The sequence below is a fragment of the Calonectris borealis genome, chromosome 3 (assembly GCF_964195595.1).
Source record: "Calonectris borealis chromosome 3, bCalBor7.hap1.2, whole genome shotgun sequence".
Classification (NCBI taxonomy): Eukaryota; Metazoa; Chordata; class Aves; order Procellariiformes; family Procellariidae; genus Calonectris; species Calonectris borealis.
The window spans coordinates 52,688,372-52,710,659 of record NC_134314.1 but is presented as its reverse complement, the minus strand read 5'-3'; the positions used below and the strand labels follow the sequence as shown (position 1 = coordinate 52,710,659).

General features: G+C 40.9%; 1 protein-coding gene across 2 annotated transcripts in view; it reads left to right on the top strand.

Annotated features, from left to right (window-relative positions):
- Positions 1 to 544: 544 nt before the first annotated feature.
- Positions 545 to 22,288, top strand: part of SLC22A16 (solute carrier family 22 member 16) — a 39,275-nt gene continuing 17,531 nt past the window's right edge. For both annotated transcript variants that reach the window (XM_075145668.1, XM_075145667.1), the window contains exons 1-2: positions 545 to 662; positions 20,847 to 21,323. In XM_075145668.1, the coding sequence (XP_075001769.1) occupies positions 613 to 662; positions 20,847 to 21,323 (527 nt within the window). In that variant the 5' untranslated portion in view covers positions 545 to 612. The remainder of the gene's footprint in view (positions 663 to 20,846; positions 21,324 to 22,288) is intronic.

Here is a 22,288-nt window from a genome sequence, read left to right as displayed (position 1 = left end):
GAAAACGTCCATATGAAATACACTGGAGCCTGAAATATCAGGTTATTAATGATTGTCACAGGAGGATTTAAGCACATAATTGCCTCATTTAATTTAATTTTAATGGGGGGAAAAAACAGAGAGTGCTGCAGATGATGCCCGACGGGATAGGCGGAGAGCCATCTTCCAGAGGGAAGCGTCCGAGGCACTCGGTCTGTGTGAGAGGTCAAACCACTCACTGGGGCACGAAAGCCCTGAAGCAGTAACACAGGAATTACGACCCCCTCTCCCCCGCGCACCGCCTGCCCGGTGGGGCTGAGGTAAGCCCGCCCAGCTCCCCCTGTGCTCGGCAGCCTAAGGCAAACAGGGCCGCCGGGCACCGGCTCCGCGCGGGGGGCGGGTGGCAGCGGGGCGGCGACCGTTAGGCAGGCGCCCCGGCCCGCCCGCTGAGGGGCCGCGCTCGCCGCCCTTGCGCGGGCCGGCGGGCGGGGGCGGGGCGCCGTACCCCGCCGGGGGCCGGGCGGGCCGCGGGGGGCGGGCGGGGGGGACGGGACGGGATGGGACGGTGCCGTGCCAGTTCTCCGCACCGCCGGGACAGCGATACCGAGGCTCCCGGCTTGCTGCCGCCCCGCCATGGCTCCCAGCTCCGAGCGGCTCTTCGACTCCCTGGGACACTTCGGCAGGTACCGGGGCAGCCCCGTCCCGTCCCGAGCGGGGACCGCGCCGGTGGGCTGTGGCCCGCTGCCCCACGCACTCGCACAGGCGGACGGGCACAGGGACTGTCACGCTCGCACTCACACATCCCCATGCAGGGACTGACGGACCCCCACAGGGGCAGGGTGTCATAGCTACCCCCGCAGGGGCTCACACCCACGCCGGGGCTGACACAGGGAGACATCACTGCGCATCGCGTCTACTCACAGCGCTGCGTGTACCGCAGGGGGATTCGCACACCACGCACGGACTGACACACGGACACGCGCACTACACATATGCACTCACAGACACTGCACCCCGGTGTATAAACTCACACTGTACAGACAGGCACTGACGCGTGTATTCGCAGCACTCTACACATCCCCATATACAGTCTTCCATACACATGCTGTGACCCGTGCGTGTGCGCACACGCACTACGCACTTCTGTATATATGCCATGTTCACACATGCACCCAGACACTAGCCATTCCCACACAGGCTCACACACCTGTAGGCACCGTGTACATTCATATACGCTATGCATGCAGTCACATACATTCATGTACATGCACTCTTAGACACTTCGCTTTCACACATTTCTTGCACACCCACACACACCCCAGCACACAGAGCCCCAGGCCCTGGAACAGCCTGGGCACTTCAGGGGTGATAGGAGGGTACAAGCAGGACGTATAGGGGTATTGCGTCACACACGGGCTGTTTCTGCATAGGGGCACAGACTTGTTGTGTGCGATAGACGCCATGGTTTTATTGAGGTTGGGCTTGTTGCAATATGATACATGGATATGGAGTATATATGTATATATTTATTGGCAAGGGGTTATCTGTATGGTAAATGGTGTGATGCATTGTAGTGAGTTTTCTTTGATGTGGTTTGTGGCTATGATGTGTGTGTATACAGGCCTGGGTTTGTTAGATGGGATATACAGATGTGGTATGTGTGTGCGTATGCTTCTGTAGCTGTGGATGCAGCGCTGGTACATGAGACTCTGCTTATAGCAGGTAATGGAGAAGAAACGTTTGGCAAGGAAATGGAATTTTAGAGGATATGAATTGTAAGACTAAGAGGCGCTCATCCTCACATCAGGTTCTGTCCTGTGCTTTCACAATGCGCTGATCTGCATGGATTTTCCAGGCGCATGCTCCTCGGAGCAGATGTCTGGAATAGACCCATGTATCACAATTTGGCTACAAGTTCAAGCTGTTGAATTGCAGTGTTGCGCTTTCTAGCTCGGTCACCGGTGGGCTAGCCTAACCCGCAGTGTTGATCTCTCTATCGGGGGCAGGCAGGAGCAGCATTTTGAACAAAGCCTGGGAGCTCCTTTTAATGGTAGAAGTGCATACCTGAACTCTACAGCAGAACAGGCTCTTAATATCATGTGCAAGCAGTAGTGGTGGGTATCAATAGCCTCTGCAGATGGTTAGGATGGAAAGACTTTTTCTTTGCTTAACTGGGACCTATGCTTAAATTACATGTTTGGCTAAGTTGTGGCTTACATGCATATCTGTCTGAACAATATCTCATTCATTATCAATTCTGGGTCAGCAACAAAAATACCTTGTTCTGTGTGAACTAGGAGAGAAATCCTAGCAATCAGTTCACTTTGCTGTTGCTGTTGCTCTTCTGTCTTGCGTGCTCTTTGTGGAAGGTAGGCACTTGACACTGAATGCTGAAATAACATGAAAGTAGTTATTCCTAACTACAGAAGTAGTTTTCCTACTTGAGAACATTTATCAATACTTTAGATAAAGTTTTCACAACTACTTCTTGCAATTAAAGGGAGAACAATTCTACAGTGATAACCTCACATCTAGGGGCCAGATTATTTGAGATGCAGTTCAATAGGGGTTGCTTTAGGTTTAGGACCTTTGAGATGAACTGCAGACTACCAAAACTTGCATAGTCATATTAGACTCATGGCTGTTCGAGATTTCAAAGACACATGCTAAAAGTAAGTATAATAGTAGGTTATGGTGGATGAACCTATTTAAAATATGCTGTAAAAAACTCTTTTTGATCCCTCGATACTGCTAGATAAATGATCATACTTTGTATAAAAATTGTTCTTAACTGTAACTATGAAGTTAGTTCTGATTAGTTTGTATTTATGTATCATCATGACACTGACAGATAATCGATCATTTCTTCAGTTCAAGCAATTCTTACAAGACCCATATAACCTATGCACTACATATAGATTCTGTAGATTTGCCACAGTCAGCTTCTGAGCAATCCAAGCATGACTGTTAGTATTTTGAGACTGTTTTGATTTTCTTAAAATCTGACAGATGCAGTAAAGAATGGCCAGCTGTTTATGTGTATATAAATATACACGTGGAGAGACTACGTATGCATTATATGTATATGTAATATATATATTATATATAGCTATATAAAATTATTTGTATACAGATAATATATAAACCTTTCACTTTGATTAAGATGATGGTGAATTTTGCAGAATTGACATTCACATGGATGCTGATAATATTTTGCTTTCCATTCGGACTCTCCTTCAAAAGTTCTTACTGGGGTCCTGAGACATGCATGAACAGCCGTAAAAATGTAACAGCTTCTGTATCCTTTGCCATTAAAGGAAGACTTTATGCCTGTCTTTGAATGTGGGCATGGGTAGCATCTGTGGCCTATCAACTCAAGAAGGTTGTTTTAAACATTTTTCTTGAGTCTGTCTCTAGAGCATGAGATCACTGCTTGCTATTGCAGAGGTGAATGAGAAAAAATAGTCCTGTCTGCCTCAAATGGCCGCACCTCTAATGAGCTGCCAGGCCTCAAAGCTCCCAATTTACCTGCATTGAACTGCACCCTTCTTCCATGCAGCAGTTCCTGTGCCTATGGGCTCTCCCTCTCTGCCCCTGCCCCCTCCCCAGCCCCTTTCTGCCCAGCCACTCAACTGCAAAAACCCACTCAGGGGCCCGTCAGGTAAAGAGGGTACAGTCAGCCACCTGCCGCCGCTGGCAGGCCCCCATACTGGGAGAGGGGAGACAGGACTAACGGGCGTAAGGTTGGTAGCACAGCGCGTGCACGGTGGGGAGGCGTGCCTGAGGACCTGGCTGGCTGGCTTACGCTGCCCGCACATCTAGTTCCCATGTATTAAAGTTTTAATAACTTCAGTGACTTTAATTTACCAGCAGGACACAACTTACTGATCGGGTTGCTGGTGAGAAACAGGATATGTATTTTGCAGCTCTGATCTACACCATGACAGAGTGCTGAACAGAGACATGATCTAATCAGGAATAGCTGTCTAGGGAAAAATCTGGTAAGGTACCTCTTCTTCTAAGTGTGGATGAGAGTAAGGATTTGATTTCCCAGCTGGAAGGTCTGGTAGCTATGAGATGCAGTTTACATGGTATGTAGAGTTTTCCCTGTGATTTAGAGTTTTCAAATCTTGGCTAAAAGCAGGTGGTGAAAATTGTCAGGGAGAGAGGGGAAGATTAGGTGTCACTGACACTATTTCCAGGTTTTGTAATGAAGTACTTCCAGAATCTTTTAAAGATTGTCTTTTAAAGTATTCTGTCTCTTACAAAGTTGAGTAAGTTATCCAGATTTTCAAATGTTGGTTTTATAAATAATGTATTTTACTAGCAGTTAGTCTATTTAATAAATTAACAATAACTGCTCTTTATCTTTACTGAAATGTTTGTGTATTTATTCAGTTTTTAACATCTTTATCCTGTTGCCTTATATGAACCGGTTGCCTGGTCAGTGGAGTTGCTACAATTTGGACTTTAGAAGCAACCAACATAAGGTTTAGCAATGGCTGGTAGTAGGAGGAGAGAAGCAGGACAGGCTGCCTGTTTGGATAGGGTGCTCACCTATTGCAGCCAAACATGGAGTTTGGTAGAGATTACTACACTCGTCAATAGTTTCAACATTTTCTGTTAATTTCACTGGAACTTTTCTAGTGTTCATAAATAGATCAGAGACTATGCCTAGCTCGTAAAGAAACTGGCTTGACTTTTGTAGAGATTCTTTCAATATATTTCTACAATGCAGACCCTGCTGGTCAGTGCCATAGTTTGAACACTCAGTGCTAACACCATTTCTCTTCTCCCTACTTTGTAGGGCTCTTGGTTAACTTTTAAATTCCTACACCAAACTGTCTGTCTTCTTTTCACATAGAATCATAAAATCATAAAGGTTGGAAAAGACCTCTAAGATCATCGAGTCCAACCATCAACCCAACACCACCATGCCCACTACACCACATCCCTAAGTGCCTCATCTACACGTCTTTTAAATACTTCCAGGGTTGGTGACTCAATTACTTCCCTGGGCAGCCTGTTCCAAGGCCTGACCACTCTTTCAGTAAAGAAATTTTTCCTAATGTCCAACCTAAACCTCCCTTGGCGCAACTTGAGGCCATTTCCTCTTGTCCTATCGCTTGTTACTTGGGAGAAGAGACCAACACCCACCTCACTACAACCTCCTTTCAGGTAGTTGTAGAGCGCGATGAGGTCTCCCCTCAGCCTCTTCTTCTCCAGGCTAAACAACCCCAGTTCCCTCAGCCGCTCCTCATAAAACTTGTGCTCCAGGCCCTTCACCACATCTCAGAACTTTTCCAGACTCCTGTTTTCATGCTGATGTCCCCATCCTCTCTCTTGTTTCACAGCCCACAGCTCTTCTTGTGATCACATTACGTCTTCTGCAAATTGTGCTGTGTACATGATACTTCCAGGAATTCTTGGGCTTGTACCAAATAACAACGAGTCCTAAGTATCTCAAAGAACATGCTCACCATTTCTTTCCACAAAAAGAAAATAAGAATACTTTCAAGCAATGATTTTTCAAACTCGGATATTTTACAGATATCTTGAAAGGTTCTTCCCCAACAAAAATACATTTTTCAAGTGGAGAAGTGTACTTGCTGGACATGCAAAGAAATTAGTTTTCCTTTTCCAAGTTAGTATGGAGAAAGAGGCAATTATATTCAGCATTTGAACAGATGATTAGCTTTAACTTAGAAAATGGAAACATTACAACCTTTTTCTGAAATACTAATGCATTTAGTGTTTAGTACATCCTGCACAAAATTAATATTTGTAAACAATATAATGTGAATTTCTGTTTAAGCTTTGAGTTGTTTCCTGAAGATGAACAAAATACTGTGGTCTAGAGATTGTTTTCAAAAAACCTTTCTTTTCCCCATATACTGACTACTTTTATACAGTGGGAAAGTTTATAGCAACATATCTGTCATTCAGGTTTCAAAATGTATTAGTGAACAGCTGTTTGTGTTTACTGGAATGTGCCAGACAGAAGAATCTCAAATCTAAGTCCTCCTTTGGCTCCTAGTCAGGGGTGGTGGTTGACAGAAATGCTTGATAAATGTTCTTCAGCTTTATAACTATGCTGTATTGTAACATCTGAATCAGCCTGTGCTCATCTCAGATGTTCATAGGATAAAACAAGTGGACTTGACTGCATTTCATTTTTTCCCCTTCTTTTATTGGGGGGGTGTGTGTCCAGCTATTTTGCAAAGAGTAGTTGATCCCGTTGGTTGAATAGCATCATAATAGCCTTGGAGAACTGAGACAAGCCACGTGTTTTCACAGAGCAGACTCTAGCAGCTTAAACAAAGATCTTATTATCTATGCCTGACTAGGCAATAGTAGAAATACTCTCAAGGCTCAGACCCAAAGTTGGGTACTGGCAAGTGCTCCTGGGTAACGGTGACAACGCACTAGCAGTGTGGTCTGCAAGAGGTACTAACGATTTGCTGGGATCCAGGTCATATCGGAGGCAGTTTTGTCTGTATAGACAAAACTGTACTGCATCAGAATGTGCTGGCAACCTCACCCTGCCTGTTTCTGGATTGAAAAAGTAGATTATAGTAATAGAAGTAGATTACAAAGTAGATTACAATAACAGGGAAATAACTAAATAAAACCAGGATGAAAAGCACTGTCTATAGCACTTGTCTATAGTACTATCCATTACTTCTCTAAGGCTACAACCTGCAATACAAACAACACTCAGGCTTTAAGCTAGTAAATCAATTATGATTTGTAAACCAGTTGCTGAGATTTAGACTGGACCTCCGAAATGTTGGCAACCCCCCATGGTGGCTTCTAGACAGAGTTGTAGCATGGATATAGTCATGGCAGCATAAGGCAATTATCACACACATCAAGGAGCTGATGATCCGCTGTTTCATCCCAAAATATTACGGTATGAATGAAAATGAAATATATAAGGCACTGTACAGTGTGTTCCCTATAATACAATGCCTGGGACTGGGATATTGCTCCTATAAAAGCTCTCAATAATTTTCTCATAATAGTAATGATTTTCAGCAGTACTAAGATATCTCAAAGTTGGAAGGAAATGTTTTATAAAGGGCCCCAGAAGCCTTCAGCACATGCTATGAAAATTTCTGTGCTACCATGTTGCTATACAAAACAAGAATGGAACTGAGATATGTACACAGCTGACATTTTATTTGAGGTAGCTTGAGGCATGAAGCTATAGCAGCTGAGCAAGAACATGAGATTCTCAACTTCTTAGAAATACAGAAAAAATAGCAAGGCAGAGAAAATACCAACTGAGGTAGCTATGTCTCGGTTGCACGGCCAAGACTGGAAAAAGTGTGATGACAAACTGTACAAGACAGAGATTTACAAGTACTAATAATGATAGTTGATCTGTCAGATTGTCCATATACTTGGAGAGAAATCTCAGCTGTCTTTGAAAAATACTGAAATTACCTAGAGAGCTACTGTATACCTTAATATCATACATTGACAGCCAAACTATAATGTTCACCTCACTCACAGCAGATGTTCTCTGAAAATCACAGGCAATGAAAATGTGGTTTGAGGAATCTAGAAGCACCATCCATTGGGTCACAGACTAAACCCTTTCCTCAAGAAAGTATTTTCATTAAGATGTGAAGTTGAGTTTCCTCTTCCTATTATTTGGAGGCACTACTATTAGGTAGCAGCATCAGAGGTGCAGCCCCAGCAGCGGTACTGAGGCAGGAACAGAGGCCAAGGCCTGGAGAATAGATGGAAAATGCCGATAAGGCAGCAGGAAGTAGAAAACAAGTGCCAAAAAGGTGCTTCAAAAAACTGGGAATAATTCGCTGCTCTATAAAGAGCAATCAGGACCATGCTTTGGATGGAGCTCAGTGCCATTTAAATGTGTTGTATCCATGATGGCCTGGACTTTTCCAGCCATGTCACAACTTCCTTCTCATCTCTAAGTTGTGAAAGAGATTTGGAAGGATTTGGTTCCTACCTGATCCATAAGTTTATGCTAGCTGTGTGGGTAAATTAGTTGTCCAAATCAAGGCGCTCACTCACTTCACAGGCCTGTAGTATAAACTTCAGACATCTGCCTTAGTCACCTTGTTGAGGGGGAGAATTAGACCCTTTAAGGGCATGATCCATCTGTCTTATTTTCATTGAGTGGTTTAGGACAAGATGAATGGTGCACCTAGATTAGCCTGTGCTCCCTCACTGAGTGAAAAGGGGATCTAGAGAAGTAGTATAGATGTATATGGATTGCATACAGCATACAGTATATTGTATCTAAGTGTACAGTATAGATTCTTTACTTTCAACCTAAATGAACTCATTAAAGCTCAACTAGAAGGTTGGGACGTGGGAAATGCTTCTGGCAGGACACTTTCTGTGTGTGTCACAGCATTAGCTAGCATCTTACTCTCAAGACAACATGAAGCAGATAGCAAGATCCTTGCATTGCTCTGATATATGTCAGACATCAGAAAAACTGTCACACATGCAACAATACTACTGTTACAATGCTTGCTGTGTTATTGGCTTTCCATCAGCAACCCTCGCTGTCAGTTCCTTGAATACAGGTAATTCCAGGAAAGACTGATTTAGGCCAACTGTTGAATCGGGAGCATTAAGATCAGAGAAATAAGAGATCAAGCCAGCTCTGAAAACACAGAAATCCCAAAGGTATGAAGAGTGAGGGAATATAACCTGCAACTGACTTTCTAAGAAGAAAAAAGGAAGATTAATGCAGTCAATTAAAACTTATGAAGTAGGAAAAAATGCATTTTTTTTAGCCTTTAAATTGCAGGCATAGATTTGTGTCCTTGATGAAAAATTAGAAAATATTACTAATAATATTCATTTAGCCCTTGTTCTGCAAATAAATATTATCATATCTATGATGTAATATTTCAATTGGTGGATGTCTGTCTAGTGCTAGAGAGAAAGTCAAATACAAAGGGTGAAAAATAAGCAATAACAGATAAGCAATATCAAAAGCATTCTCTGACACAAAGCCACTGGATATATGGTGAAATTATACTGATGAGACCATATTTCATTTAAATAACTTATATTCATGGCTCATATTCCAGAACAAATTATTAGTTGGATTTTTTTTCTGCATCTTTGGACGCTTTGGTTTAGGTAAGCAGAACTGGGAAATAGCATACACTTTTAACAGCTCCACCCTTCTGAGAGAGATAATTCGTGTTAGTCCCAGGGCCAGAGCAACAGGGAATTCATCTCATTTACACTTGTATTTTAGGCACTTTGGAGAACTGTCATCCTTTGTAGATCAGTGTAGCCGAGCTCAGTTCTGTCTCACTTATCTATTGAGAATAGAGGGGGCAGTTGGTACAAAAATAGATTTATGTGGAAGAATCCTGGTAGGTCTGAGCAGAATCCAGCTTCTTTATTGGATTCTTGTGCAGAATGGGACCCGTATATTGCTTGTAAATATTTATGTAAGATTAGAAAACAGCATTATTCTGGGTCATTCCCTTGTATGAGCTACCACAAGAGAAAGACTCAAGGAAAGAACCTGACACTACTGAGGAAATATAAGCAGGTAAAAGAGCATTACAGAATATATTTAATAAGAGGTCAAAGTGCATTCTTAGCCTTGGAAACACTCAAATCTGTAAGTTGCATTTCTTTGTTTTTAATTTAAATTACTTCTAATTTTAACAGTTTAAAGAGCAAGGTAGTAGAATCATCTTCCTTGAATGACAGGAAGTTAAAAGGTTATCTGCTTTCCATTAAGAAATCAAGAACAATATAAGCTAACTCGGTCTGTTGGTCATGGAAGAGATAAATGACCAATAAAACTAATGAAAATATCTTTTCTTTGGAAAGATCAATAATGCTGCTAAGATTTTGACTTGTCTTCTTTAGAGAGGTTGTAGAAGAGCTCTTTGTCTAATTAAAATCAAAGTATGTAAAATATCCAAGATCTATTAAATCAACTTTTGGGATTTCATACTATTTTATAGACTCTACAATGTGTAAATCTCTCAGGGGAAAACAGAAATATTTTTCTTGCCCTGTGAAGACACAGGCTAGCCAAACCAATATCCAGCACTGAGACTGGAAGGGTGGATATAAGTAAACAAAAATTGGACAGAAGTTCACGACCAGGCTGATAATCAAAACAAAACAAACTGAAAAGCTTTCCAGTGAGAATTAATCATTTAATAAAGTCTTATTATGGGGCAGTTTCCCATGACCATTTGGAGACAAGGAGTTGAGGACTTCTAGGCAAAGAGCGGGCTTCACATTTGCAGTGAAAAGGGACAGTTTGGAGGGAAGGTGAGCTACGAACCTGCAAAAGAAGCTGAAAGTCCTCTTGCGCTCAGTAACCTTCTTTCATGTGGGTTTAGAGATGACCTGCCTTGCCTTGGAGAGGATAGCCTGTTGGGGATACTAACCTGACTGAGTAGGAACATGGGTGGGACAGGCTGGCTGACCTTGCAAGAGTCTCTGAACAGCCCTAGCAAGAGCTGAGGAACTATTGGTAGATCATCAGCGTAGACTCCTGAAAAGAGAGGAAGAAGGGAGCTATGTCTTACTCCTCTTCGGTGTCCTAACTGAGCTTTAACAAAGTCTGTAGAAAATACAAGCTACTTTGTTACATAAAGAGAGAAAAGCTGCTGGTGTGGAGGCTATTTTCCTTTTGAATGAACATAGCTGCTAAATATGGATGTACTTAAATAATTAATGTGTAAGCAAAACCAAGTTTAACAGAAGACAATACTTTGACCATACCAAATTGTGCATTAAAACTTTCTTCAAGTTGTAGAACTGTAGAATTACAAGTGTAGAATTCCATACAGGTAGAATTGCAACTTGCTGTATTGTCTTTGGCAGCAAAGAATCTCTGGCTGAAATTGAGTTGCCTTTCCTAAAGCCATTTATATGTTGACTTTGTCTCAAATTTTAGAAGACACAGTATTATCTGACACTTAATTCCCTAAATGTAACACCTTGTTAAGTGATTCTTTTTTTTTAGCGAAATAGACCTAAAAAGCTAATAAGACAAAGGTGTCTGCTTCAGCTCTTCTGTTTTGTTCTTGATGAAGAGTCACTGGGGTGAAAGTCAGAATTAACAAAAGAACATTGTAAGAGTTGCAAATGGAGCCAGGGAGAGGAAAATGACGCATTATCCAAGTAATACAATGCTTTATGTAGCCCACAGAAATAGACCAAATCATCTTCATCATAATCTGGGCTGCAAAATTAATGCTATGGGTAAAATTATTGCTTATATTAAGGAAGAAAGAAACAATGGAGCACCCCAAAATTCCATTACATTTCTGTCAAACATTTACAGGAATGGTTTAAACGTAATTTGATCCACAGAGCTAACACTCCTCATTATTTCTAACTGAAAACTCAGAAGATACTCGTATGTGCAGGAATGGTTACAAACATGTGCTGGGAAAGTGATGTCCAGTATGCTTAAATTAATTAATTACACAGATTTCTTATTTGTTTTAACTTTTCCCATAAGAACTTTCAAAAACCTACAAGAATGAGAAATTTTACAATAATTTTCCAAGTGTGGAGGAATTAAATTTCCAATATAGAAATTTAAAGCCATGGGTAGTATGCTTAACAATAAGTGTGGCATGGCATGAAGAGAATTTATGTAGAATTCAGACTGAAAATGAGCTGTCTGCATCCAATTCTTCTTAGGTGTTACTGTGAATAGGAAACAAAAAAAACTTCTTAAAAAGCATCATTTCATTATGGCAACAGTAAGGCCTAATTATTTTGCAAAGTAGTCTTTGAAGAATAGATTGCTAGTTGCTTCAGAATTGACCCTTTTCACCACTGTGAAGTAGGTACTCAGTCCATGTATTTGTACCTTCAGCTATACCAGATTTAGAGTTTTGCAATAGAAATATGTAAATAGAATAACAAATAAGTAAGAGCATAATTCATATGAAAACCGATGAGGTTTATTTCAGGATTATAGACAGAAAAAAAATCAGATAAAACAAATGTAAACTTCCATAGTTTGAACAAAGTTAGTGCAATGTGTCATCAAGGTAAACAGCAGAAAACATCTGATTTCCTAAATGGGGAAGGAAGAATGAAATATAACAGTTTATACATGAAGTACTGCCTCTGTCTATGATTAGATGGAATCTCAATAAAAACATTTAAATTCTGTTAGACACTTTACAGATTATGATGTGAAATTATTTGCTTACATAAGCTGATGGAAACGTGGAAGGGAATTACATACCTAGTCTGGATTTGTCCCCAAAAAGGAGGCTGACCAGCAGAAAACAGTATTACCAAAGATACTGGAATTGAGTTTTCCCCATGAGAAGTAATGCTAGTAATATATCATGCAGACAGAGTACATGCTAATTTTCAAAATGGTAGATGTTTATAAAAGTGCTGTTCCTGGAGTGGAAACATCCAAGTATAGAGCCTGAAGCGTTGCTACTGTTCAAGCATAACCACTCTGCTGTGTTTAGCCCTGATCCAAATAATTCCAAAAGAAACCTAAATAACTTAAAAACTGCGTGGTCATATTCTTTTTTAATTAAATTATCTGGTATATACGCTTGACGCACGTAAAGCAGAAAGGACAAGTGGATAACTAGAATAAAACAGACGGACTCCAGCTCTGCCACTGGAAGATGTTGGAATTGCTGTTGGAATTGCAGTCCATTCCTGCCTGCCTGCCCTGTTCCCATTGTGATTGCTGCTCCATTGGTAACTGCTGTAGCCCCACTTGGAGCCGTGACCTCAAGTTCAAGGACTGCTTTACTGGTACCTGCATGGGTGCAAATGTACCAGAATTGCAAAAATGTATTTCATACTGATTTTGATAATCAAAATGAAGGCTGACCAGAAGAAGGTTAGAAATTAATGTGCACCGTTTAATGTTTTACCGTTGTTTTCAGTGATAGTTTTAAATTTCCACTTTTTTCTCCCTTTTATTGCTTTATTTCTACTAGCTACAAGGTAGATACTATAAATATGTCAAGGAGAAAAACGGCAGTTGCTCCTCACAGCAAGCAAGCCAGATGTTTGGTTGGCATTTGTTACACGGGCAGGTCTTGTAGATCTCTCTCTTCGCTAGATAATCCATCTGTAGATGGATCCCTCCACGGCAGGTTACATAGCATTTATCTTCCTTTCACCTAAGGAGCCTAGAGTATGGTGCAAGAGCTGTGCTAACCTCTAATGTTGCCAAACTGTTCCAAGTCCACTGCTAACTTCTCCAGAATCCCTTGCAGGAAAAGCTAGTGGATGTAGCCCCAGCAATTAAAAAGTTACCGCTCCCAGTGATGTGTTCCCCCTCAATCAGAAGTTACTTTCACGGTAAAGTCAAGAGTGGAACATGTGTGTGTAGCTTGGTTGCTTTAGTGCAAATCCAGAGCCTTTGCGCCTAGTCCAGTTCCACTGTCGGTTGAACCAGAAGGTTGGGCGTTGCGCTGAAGTGGCCGAGGTGTGAACACACCTTCCTTCTGGCAGGCTCTCTTCTGGGGGTAATAACCCTTGGCAGAGGGGCAGCAAGAAATATCAGGACATCTTTAATGGCAACTGCCCTTTCTGCTGTGCATGTCTGTTCATAGATGAAAGCTGTGCTACTAAACTGATGAAACCCAGCAATATTTATCAACTGGATTATTTTGTCACAAGTGAAGACAGAAACCTAGTGTGCCTGATTTAGATAGCCAAAATTGAAAAACTGTTGCATTAATTGCAAAACAAAAAAAACCCAAACAACACTACAGCCCTTAATTCTGTAGCACTAATTATTATTTTTACACTGATGTGACTTTTTTCATCTAAGCTGTTATACTAAATGTGCAATAGTGAGCAGCCGAACAAATACTGGGCTTGTCTTAATCAAAGGGAAACATGCATAAGTTTAATGGGATAGAAGTGTTACAATTCTTCAGAGAATCAGTTTTAGATGATTGTAAGAATGATTTGGTAAGTGTCTGCTGTTTGGTGACTGCATGTTGATGCACACATTGTCACCAGTGATGATATATAATTCCTGGGACTTTCCTGATCTCTGTAGGCTTTCTTATTCCTGTTGCATCCGTGCTGTTGGTCTGTTTAAACTGGATATCCAACACAGCATCTTCTGCCTCTGAAAACAAATTCTGGAAATAACCATCTTGCTAATACAGGCTGAGACCAAATCTTAGCATAGTTTAAACCACCCTTAGGAGGGAACTAAGTTTACTCTTGACACTGTAAGTCAAATAAGACCACGTCTGTTATATATTTAAGGCTGCTTCCAAATCTGCATCTCTGCACCCTACCAGAAATACTGCTTCTGAGTCTCATTCAGCTCCTTTCCTCTCAAAAAATAAATGTGTAAGTGCATCACTTTTTGGTTTAGAGTGGAAAGAATGCTGAATGGCTTTTCTCACATTAAAAAAATCCAGGATGGAATACAGAGGTGAAAGTGGTTACTGAAAACAAATTCTTTCAGAAATAGTAAATATCCGGAAATTTCTTTCCACTGAAGCCATCCTGTTGAGTGTACACTGCACAACAAAAACGTACTGTGTTTTCTGACTAAGCAATTTGCTAACAAGGTGGCTGAAAACACAAACAGTAAAAATAGTTCTTGTAAAACCTGTGGAATAGTACAAATCTTTTGCTAATCACAGAATAGCCTTGTGACTCTAGCCTACACTGAAAGGATTTTTAAAGTTTTATATTAGCTTTTGAGGAGTATCTAGTAATTCACTGTCATGGTTTAACCCCAGCCGGCAACTAAGCCCCACCCAGCCACTCACTCACTCCCCCCCGGTGGGATGGGGGAGAGAATCGGAAGAGTAAAAGTGAAAAAACTCATGGGTTCCTTGGGAAGACAAACACTATTACTCCAAAGGTCCCCCCTTCCTCCTTCTTCCCCCAGCTTTATGTGCTGAGCATGACGTCATATGGTATGGAATACCCCTTTGGTCAGTTGGGGTCAGCTGTCCCAGCTGTGTCCCCTCCCAGCTTCTTACTCGCTGGTGGGGTGGGGTGAGGAGCAGAAAAGGCCTTGACTCTGTGTAAGCACTGCTCAGCAGTAACCAAAACATCCCTGTGTTATCAACAGTTTCCAGCACAAATCCAAAACATAGCCCCCTACTAGCTGCTATGAAGAAAATTAACTCTATCCCAGTCAAAACCAGCACATTCACCCTCTCCTCTCTTTGGTGGACAGACAAGGAAACCAATATTATCAGAAGCATATTTTATTTAACATCAAATTAGTGTCTAACAAGTCTTGTCCCACTATACACTGCAATAACTAACAATGGTAAAAGTAGTCCGAGGCTGGGGATTTATTATCTAACATATATGCAGCAATGTCCACTTCAGATATTTTTGCATACCAGATGTACCACCTTTCAAATAGACTGGTGCAGATTGTTCGCATGGATGCAATATAAATTGGATCAAGCAATTGATCTGGCTTGTTTTATTTGTTTTAATCATCATCTATTTTGACTTTTTTTTCAAGTTAGATCAGTTTCCCAGATAAAATTCACAGCCGGTCCACATGAAAAGTACCACCGCAACTGAGGGTAGAGTGCACTATGTCTCAGGGAATGAAATAAACAGAGGGGCAGGAGAAGGGAGGAAATATCTTACAGTGCCAGTGCCACATGAGACTACAGCTACAGCAACAGCGGTCTGAGATCCAGTTCATTAACTTTATAGAAGAATATTTCTTCAGTTCAGGTACTGACATTGTGATATTACCAGTTGCTTTTCTAACTGGTGAGATCTTGAAACTTGTGCGGAAGAGTCAGAAAATGTAAAAGTCTTTTTTACTATAAGCTGTAAACTGAAAAAAGAATAACTGGGGAGAAATTTTTTAAGAAAGCCTGGAACATTTTCATGTTGTGTCTTGCTCAAGCTTTTGTGAAGACAGCTTTATGCTCATTTGACTTCTGGCATTCGTTAAGTGTCTCTGTACTGGAGCAGTAACCTACAAAGTCTTCTTGACTTCTATATTTGACACTCCTGGCAAGAGTGACAAAATGTACTTGCCAAATAATTATCTCCCATGGCAAGTCACTGAAGAGATGGAAAAACACTGTGAGAGATTATCATACCTTTTAGGACAGTCGTCATGTTCACAGGTCTTAAAAATTGCAAGAAGTATGCTTTTTAAAAAGGAAAAAAATCTGTAAAAGAGATATTGAAAATGACTATTTGCAACAATATATATTACATAATCTGATGTATGTATGTGAAGGTAACTGGTATATAAAATACCCTTGCCAAAAACTGCCTTTTTTGAGATCAGTCCAGAAAAATAGGTCACAGACTTTGCTGAAAGAAGCCTTGCTTTCTTTTGGTGAATTTCAATAGTATTTGTTGCTACTGCAATGTTTTTTTCTGAACATTTTGATGCATGAGCGGCAGTATCTCTTTATTCGGGGAAATTGAACTTTTAAAATGGAGTTTGGTGAGTTTACTGAAAGATTATATTACATGTTTGCCTGCAATAGAGAGATTGAAGCTTCGTAATAGAAGAGTTTCTTATCAGTCCAGTGTTCTTAAATTAAGAATTTGGGAAAAAAGTTAATCATTTACAGTAGGCAGCACGGACAGCATAGACTTTAACCTGTGCCTCAGGGTCAGTGAAGTGTATGGCCTGTATACGTTCTGCTGTGACCTCCAGCCCCAGCACAGCCTGCCGCGGGGGCTGCTCCCGGCTCCCCGGGCGGGAGGGCGGTGCTCCCCCCGCACCAAGTCCTCCCGCAACGAGGACAAGCTGCTCAGCCATCGCCTGAGCGTCGGCCAAGCAGCAGCCCATGGATTGCTGCCTGGCCCCAGGGTTTTAAGACTGGGGAAGAGCATTGACATGGCCACAGTAGGAGGGCACCCAAAGGTCCAAAGGGAGGGATCCCAGGCTAGCAAGAGAGCAGGCAGCAGCTTTATGTTCCTCCTTGCCCAGCGCTGTCTGCTGCCCTGATCTCTGTTCTAGAAAACCATGAGGCTGGGCCTGGGTCTTCCTCTGTCCCTTTTCAATCTTCAGCTGTTCTGGCAAGCAAGTTCAATGCATCTGTAGTATTATCCCATCCCACATATCATCCTCCCTACGTATTTTTCATGTTTTCTATACGCTGTCACTAATAGCCTAATTAACTCCTTGTGGTAACTATGCAAGTTAATGAATTTCCTGACCTCTACACAATTGGTCTTTCTAGAAGAAAAGCCCTTCCTCCCCACAGGAGATTCTCGGCAGCTCATAAGGTTGGGTTTTTCAATCTAGCACCGGTGGGGATGTTCTTACACTACTGTAGTCAGCAATGAATTTTGCCTTCTCAACAAAAGGGGGCTTTCAGGTTGGGTTTTTTTGTGTGTGTGTTTTATATAAAAATATATATGTACAGAGAGAGGCTTAGCCAGCCCATTGTGGAATTTTACTGGAGAGAGCAGTAGGTAGTTTTTACAGGCAGGGGAGCAGCCCACTAGTGTGGTGGCAGGGTTGTGGGATTCCTTCAGCCACTGGTGCTGCCAAACACTTTTCTAGATTCACATCAGGCCTTATTCTTCCCTATTCCTGCTTCCCTTGCCTGCTCCTTGGCTTTTTTTGTTGAGCAGTTAGAGGTTAAAAACTTTAGTGCAATCCATCCTGCAGGATTCTGCAACAACATGGCCATTTTGCTGTAAAAACACATGTTTTCCTGCTCTTAAATTAAGTCATAAACAGCATGAATTATGTCTATTAATATCTGGCATTCTGTTTGACTTTTTGTGTTTGCTTAGAGTAGGTGCTGCAAATTAGGTAAGAAAAATAATGATACTACAGAGTGGTATCTTCTTCATGGATTTCTTTGTTGGAACTGAATAAGATTTTCATAATATTGAAAATGGAGGAACATTTTAACAAGAATCAGTTATATCTAGTTCTAAGTTAAACCCCTGAAAGATGGGTGAAATATGGCATGACACAGATATTTCTTTAAAATAAATCCTTTATTGCTTTTTATAGAGGTGGAAACTGTTCTATAAGACACAAAGGAAAAATGAGGAAAGGGTAAGGGACTGTAATTTATATAGTTTTAGAAAGTAACTAGAGGGGGATAACTGATAATTCTGTACAACAAAGTGATAAAAGACAAGGAAGATTTATTCAGGGTTGCACTGGATGTTTTATAAGCTGCTAATAGTCTTACTGAAAAAGGGGACATCGAGATTAGATTTAATGAGAAACTTTCCAACAGAAAGATTTGACAGTGGAGCAGTCTGTCAAAATGGTTGTTGAAGTCCGATTACAAGAAGTGTTCAGGAAGAGATAAGATAAAACTCTCAAGGGAGCAGTTAGTGCAGAGATTAGCTAGACTTGATCAAAATCATAGCCCTGGTGATGCTCTTGGGATTTGCCTTTTTAAAAAATAATGTAATGCATTGGTTCATGCCATCTTCTCAGTCCGTATCCTTACAAGTTGTTACCTTCTTTCAAGCCTCTTCAACAAGAAAGGGCATAAATATATCTTTCCTGCTCACTCTTACTGGGTAAAAGAGAAGAGATGAACCTGAAATTTCTTGTCCTGTGAGAGCTAATTAAGAAACTCAAGATGAATGTATGGGAGTTTGAAATTATTTAATTCTTCCTCTGCCTGGGAAATACCAAGTGGGCTACCTGACACTGCAATTTCCTGACGCATAATGACAGATACTGCAAATACTGGGGATCCTGGTTCCAGGTATGCCGCTTTTTATTAGCTAGTAGAAGATGTACCTGCACAGCTTCTAGGGATTAAATTTGCTAATTTGCTAGAGGTCTTCTAGTCCTGATTGCAGTCATTCTGCATACTGCAACAATAGTCCAAGTTGTTGAATTTGGTCTTGCTCTGCTATTTTTAAAATGAGTTTGTGACTTTTGATGGGAACAGTTAAAATGAAACTAGACAAGAGGAACTAAAAAATTTTGCTGACCGTATTTGTCTGCATTAATAGGGGGACAAAGGTTACATTTCAGAATAATCTTTGCTTTTTTGTGGTCCAAGATAGTCCAGAAGCTTTTCAGAGCACGTTTAGCCTTGCTTTGATTTATGGCTAGCTACTTAGTCCTCAAGAAGCTGTTCTCTTGAGGGGGGATTGATAGGCTTAAGGGATGCTGTCGTTATATTCAGTTTCTCTTGACCATATCTTTCACAAGGTTTGTTGGGAAAGAGCAGCACAGCACCTGTGTTGTGTGAGGGGATTGCCTTGCCAAGTCTTCAAGAGGGAAGTGGAGCCAGCTTTTGAGCTGCCACAGTGGGTTTAGCGATTCAGCCCTCTCCTCAGACTGCTGTGGAAAAGTCAATAGAGCTGTTGTCAAGAGAAAGGGGGATAAAAAGTGGTCCATCTGAACAGCAACAGTGCCGTTGGAAAAACAGGATAGGCAAACGGGTTTCCATTTACCAAGGAAAGAAATAAGAATCACAAGACAAAAGGCAGAGGAGAATGAGGATGGTGAATGGAGTTAGGTTATACAAGAGAACTGTTTAATTGGAAAGATTAATTGGACATTAAGACAATGTATCCAGCAAATTCTGTTTAAATACTTTGGTTATAGATAGTTTACAAATGTATTAGAAATTGTGATCATAGATGATTTAAAAGTCCTAGGCTAGGTGCTGTTACAACCTGTATTAGGGGAATTCAAGGCTAGATTAGATACATTTCGGAGAGGAGTGATCTAGAGGTCACATTTGTTACGGGGATTGGAATTGCTCTGACTTTTCCCGCAAGACATTTCAAGGCAATTGTTTTTTAGGCATCATCTCCTACAACTTCGGTGGAGATAGCCTCTGATCATTTAAAAACAATCTGCTTTTTGTTTCATACTACGAAGGCCCAGCGCATACTGCAGTAAGGAGGTATATATAGAAGCTCATTGAATGCTTCTTCAAATGAGTGCAATTGATTGGCCTTCAGGAAATAAAAAGTGGAGGAGAAACCAAAGCTATGGTGTTTTTTCTGAACAGATGTTGTACTAATTATGTGCATAATTTTAACATTTAATTGAGGAAAAGACTCTTTATGCTTAGATTACAAGAAACTGTCTAGAATTTGCAGTCAGTGATACTAGAGTTCATTGCAAGTCTTTGGAAATTCAGAATACATGTGCAATTTATATACTAAGATTTACTGGCATCTCAAGCATGTTTTAAAAGCTGTTAAAATGCCAGAATTCAGGCTGTGCATAAAACATTCTTTTACCATGTTTGCTTTATGATACAATCTTTAATGCATAACTGCACATCCTGTTTAAGCCAAAACCCAACCCAGTTTACAGGTATGTTTTGGTTACAAAACATTTCACACTGTTCAGATTCTATCTTCCTCTACACGTGTCTACATGTATTCTCTCTTTGTCTTTCAGAGGCAATAAAGAGAGATGGAGGATAGATGGAATGCAGTTATATAGATATGATTAGGTGAAATGAAGGACATAATGTCTTTAGTTTGTTTTACTTGATGCGCGTATCTCTATTCCTCAGAACCCCTCAGGTTGTAACGTTTTGTTTTTTCTCACCATTCCAGTAATCTAAGGTCTTATTTTGAGAGGATGTACTACACAGAATTGGAGGGTGGAAGGTTGCTTCAAACTAAGTGCTTGAGTTCAGAATTGTTTCTTTTTAAATGGTCTTCTCTGTGTACGACTAAACACGTGACTAAGAGCAGCATGTATTTCCTGACAATAGATTACTTCTGCTGTGGACCTTTTCTCATCTTTGGTCTCTTGCAGGGCTTAGCTAATATTGAAGCAGCACTATGTAACAAAACACTAGACACTTTAATGATGTCTCCATTTACTGATCCTAGCAAAATAATTATGTTGATTTTTTTTTCATGTATAGAGGGCTTTTCTTCAGTAAACTTTTTTCTTTCCCTTACAGATTCCAAGCATGTGTTTATTTTGCATGTGTCTTTCAAGCTATGTCATGTGGTATCCATTACTTAGCGTCTGTGTTCATGGCTGTTACTCCTAACTTTATTTGTGGGATCCCTGGAAATGTGAGTAGTGTTCTTTTCTACAACTCCTCTGAATCAAGTATAGAGGACATCTGGACGCTATGGACATCAACAGAAAATTACATTGTAGTCCAGCTGGAAAATGGAGAAATTTGGGAACTTAACCAATGCAGCAGGTCCAAACGAGAAGTCAGTTTGGATCTGGCATATGAATACAAAGGCAACAAGTCCGTATTTTCTTGTTCTGATGGATTTCTCTATGATGATACAAAGTGGAAGAGCACTGTTGTTACGCAGTGGGATCTGGTCTGTGACCGAGAATGGCTTGCAAAATTAATCCAGCCTACATTCATGCTTGGAGTCTTGATCGGAGCAGTGATTTTTGGTGACATTGCTGACAGGTAAAGTGCCATCCTCTGAAAATTGTAGCTTCAGTCTGCAGTAACACCACACGTATCTACTTGTTTTGTTGTTTTCATTCATTGTGTATTCATAATTATGTATTCACAATTCAGGAGGTTTGGATATTGGTTTATTCACAGAGGTGTTTAACTCAATTTCTTTTTCTGATAGCAAGTACTAATTTTAAAACGTATTCGCAAATCATTTGCTTTTAGAATTTTTTCCCACTTTATATCAGCCATTGTTCTAGGCCTTGATTCCTCAAATTGCCCTGCACAGCTAGTATTTGCCCCTAGATTAATTTTTTTTTTAACAGGACTCGCAATATTTAGTAGTAATAGTGACAGTAGAATGTTATTGCTAGAGTAGATTTTCACCTCATTTTCCATGAGGAGAGATTCCTCATGGAAACATAGAGTTTTATTTCTAGATATGATAAACAGCTGAAGAGCTACTGGAAAGTTAAAAATCATGTATTTTAAAATCACAAATTTCCTAACCTCTGTCATGAAACCAGCTCTGTGGGGCTGATGCAAAGGCTTTGATCAGGCCCCACGTTCTTAACATAAACACCCATACACTATTTTTCCTTGCTGTCCAATTGTAGTTTTACCCTGAGTGGTTAGCTTAAACTTCAGTCTCTTGGAGGTTAGTCCAGATAGGAGGAAAAATGGTTGTCAGCGAGCGGTGCTGTGGTTTCACTTATTTACCAGCACGTACAAAGTTTGAGCAGGAGGAGAGTCAGTCTGTGGAGGGAGTTGACCCGAGCAGTCCCTTGCTCACGGTGCCAAGGCTGTCCTTCAGCCCGCTCCCCTCCGAGACTTCCTCCCTGGATGTTAGCTCAGATCATGCGCCGAGATCCAGCATCAGAGTTGGACTCAGAAGCAGTAGTGAGATCCAGGATGTACGTTTGTATCCTCCTGCTTCTCTTGGTTTTCTCTCTCAAAACAAACACACGCGTTCT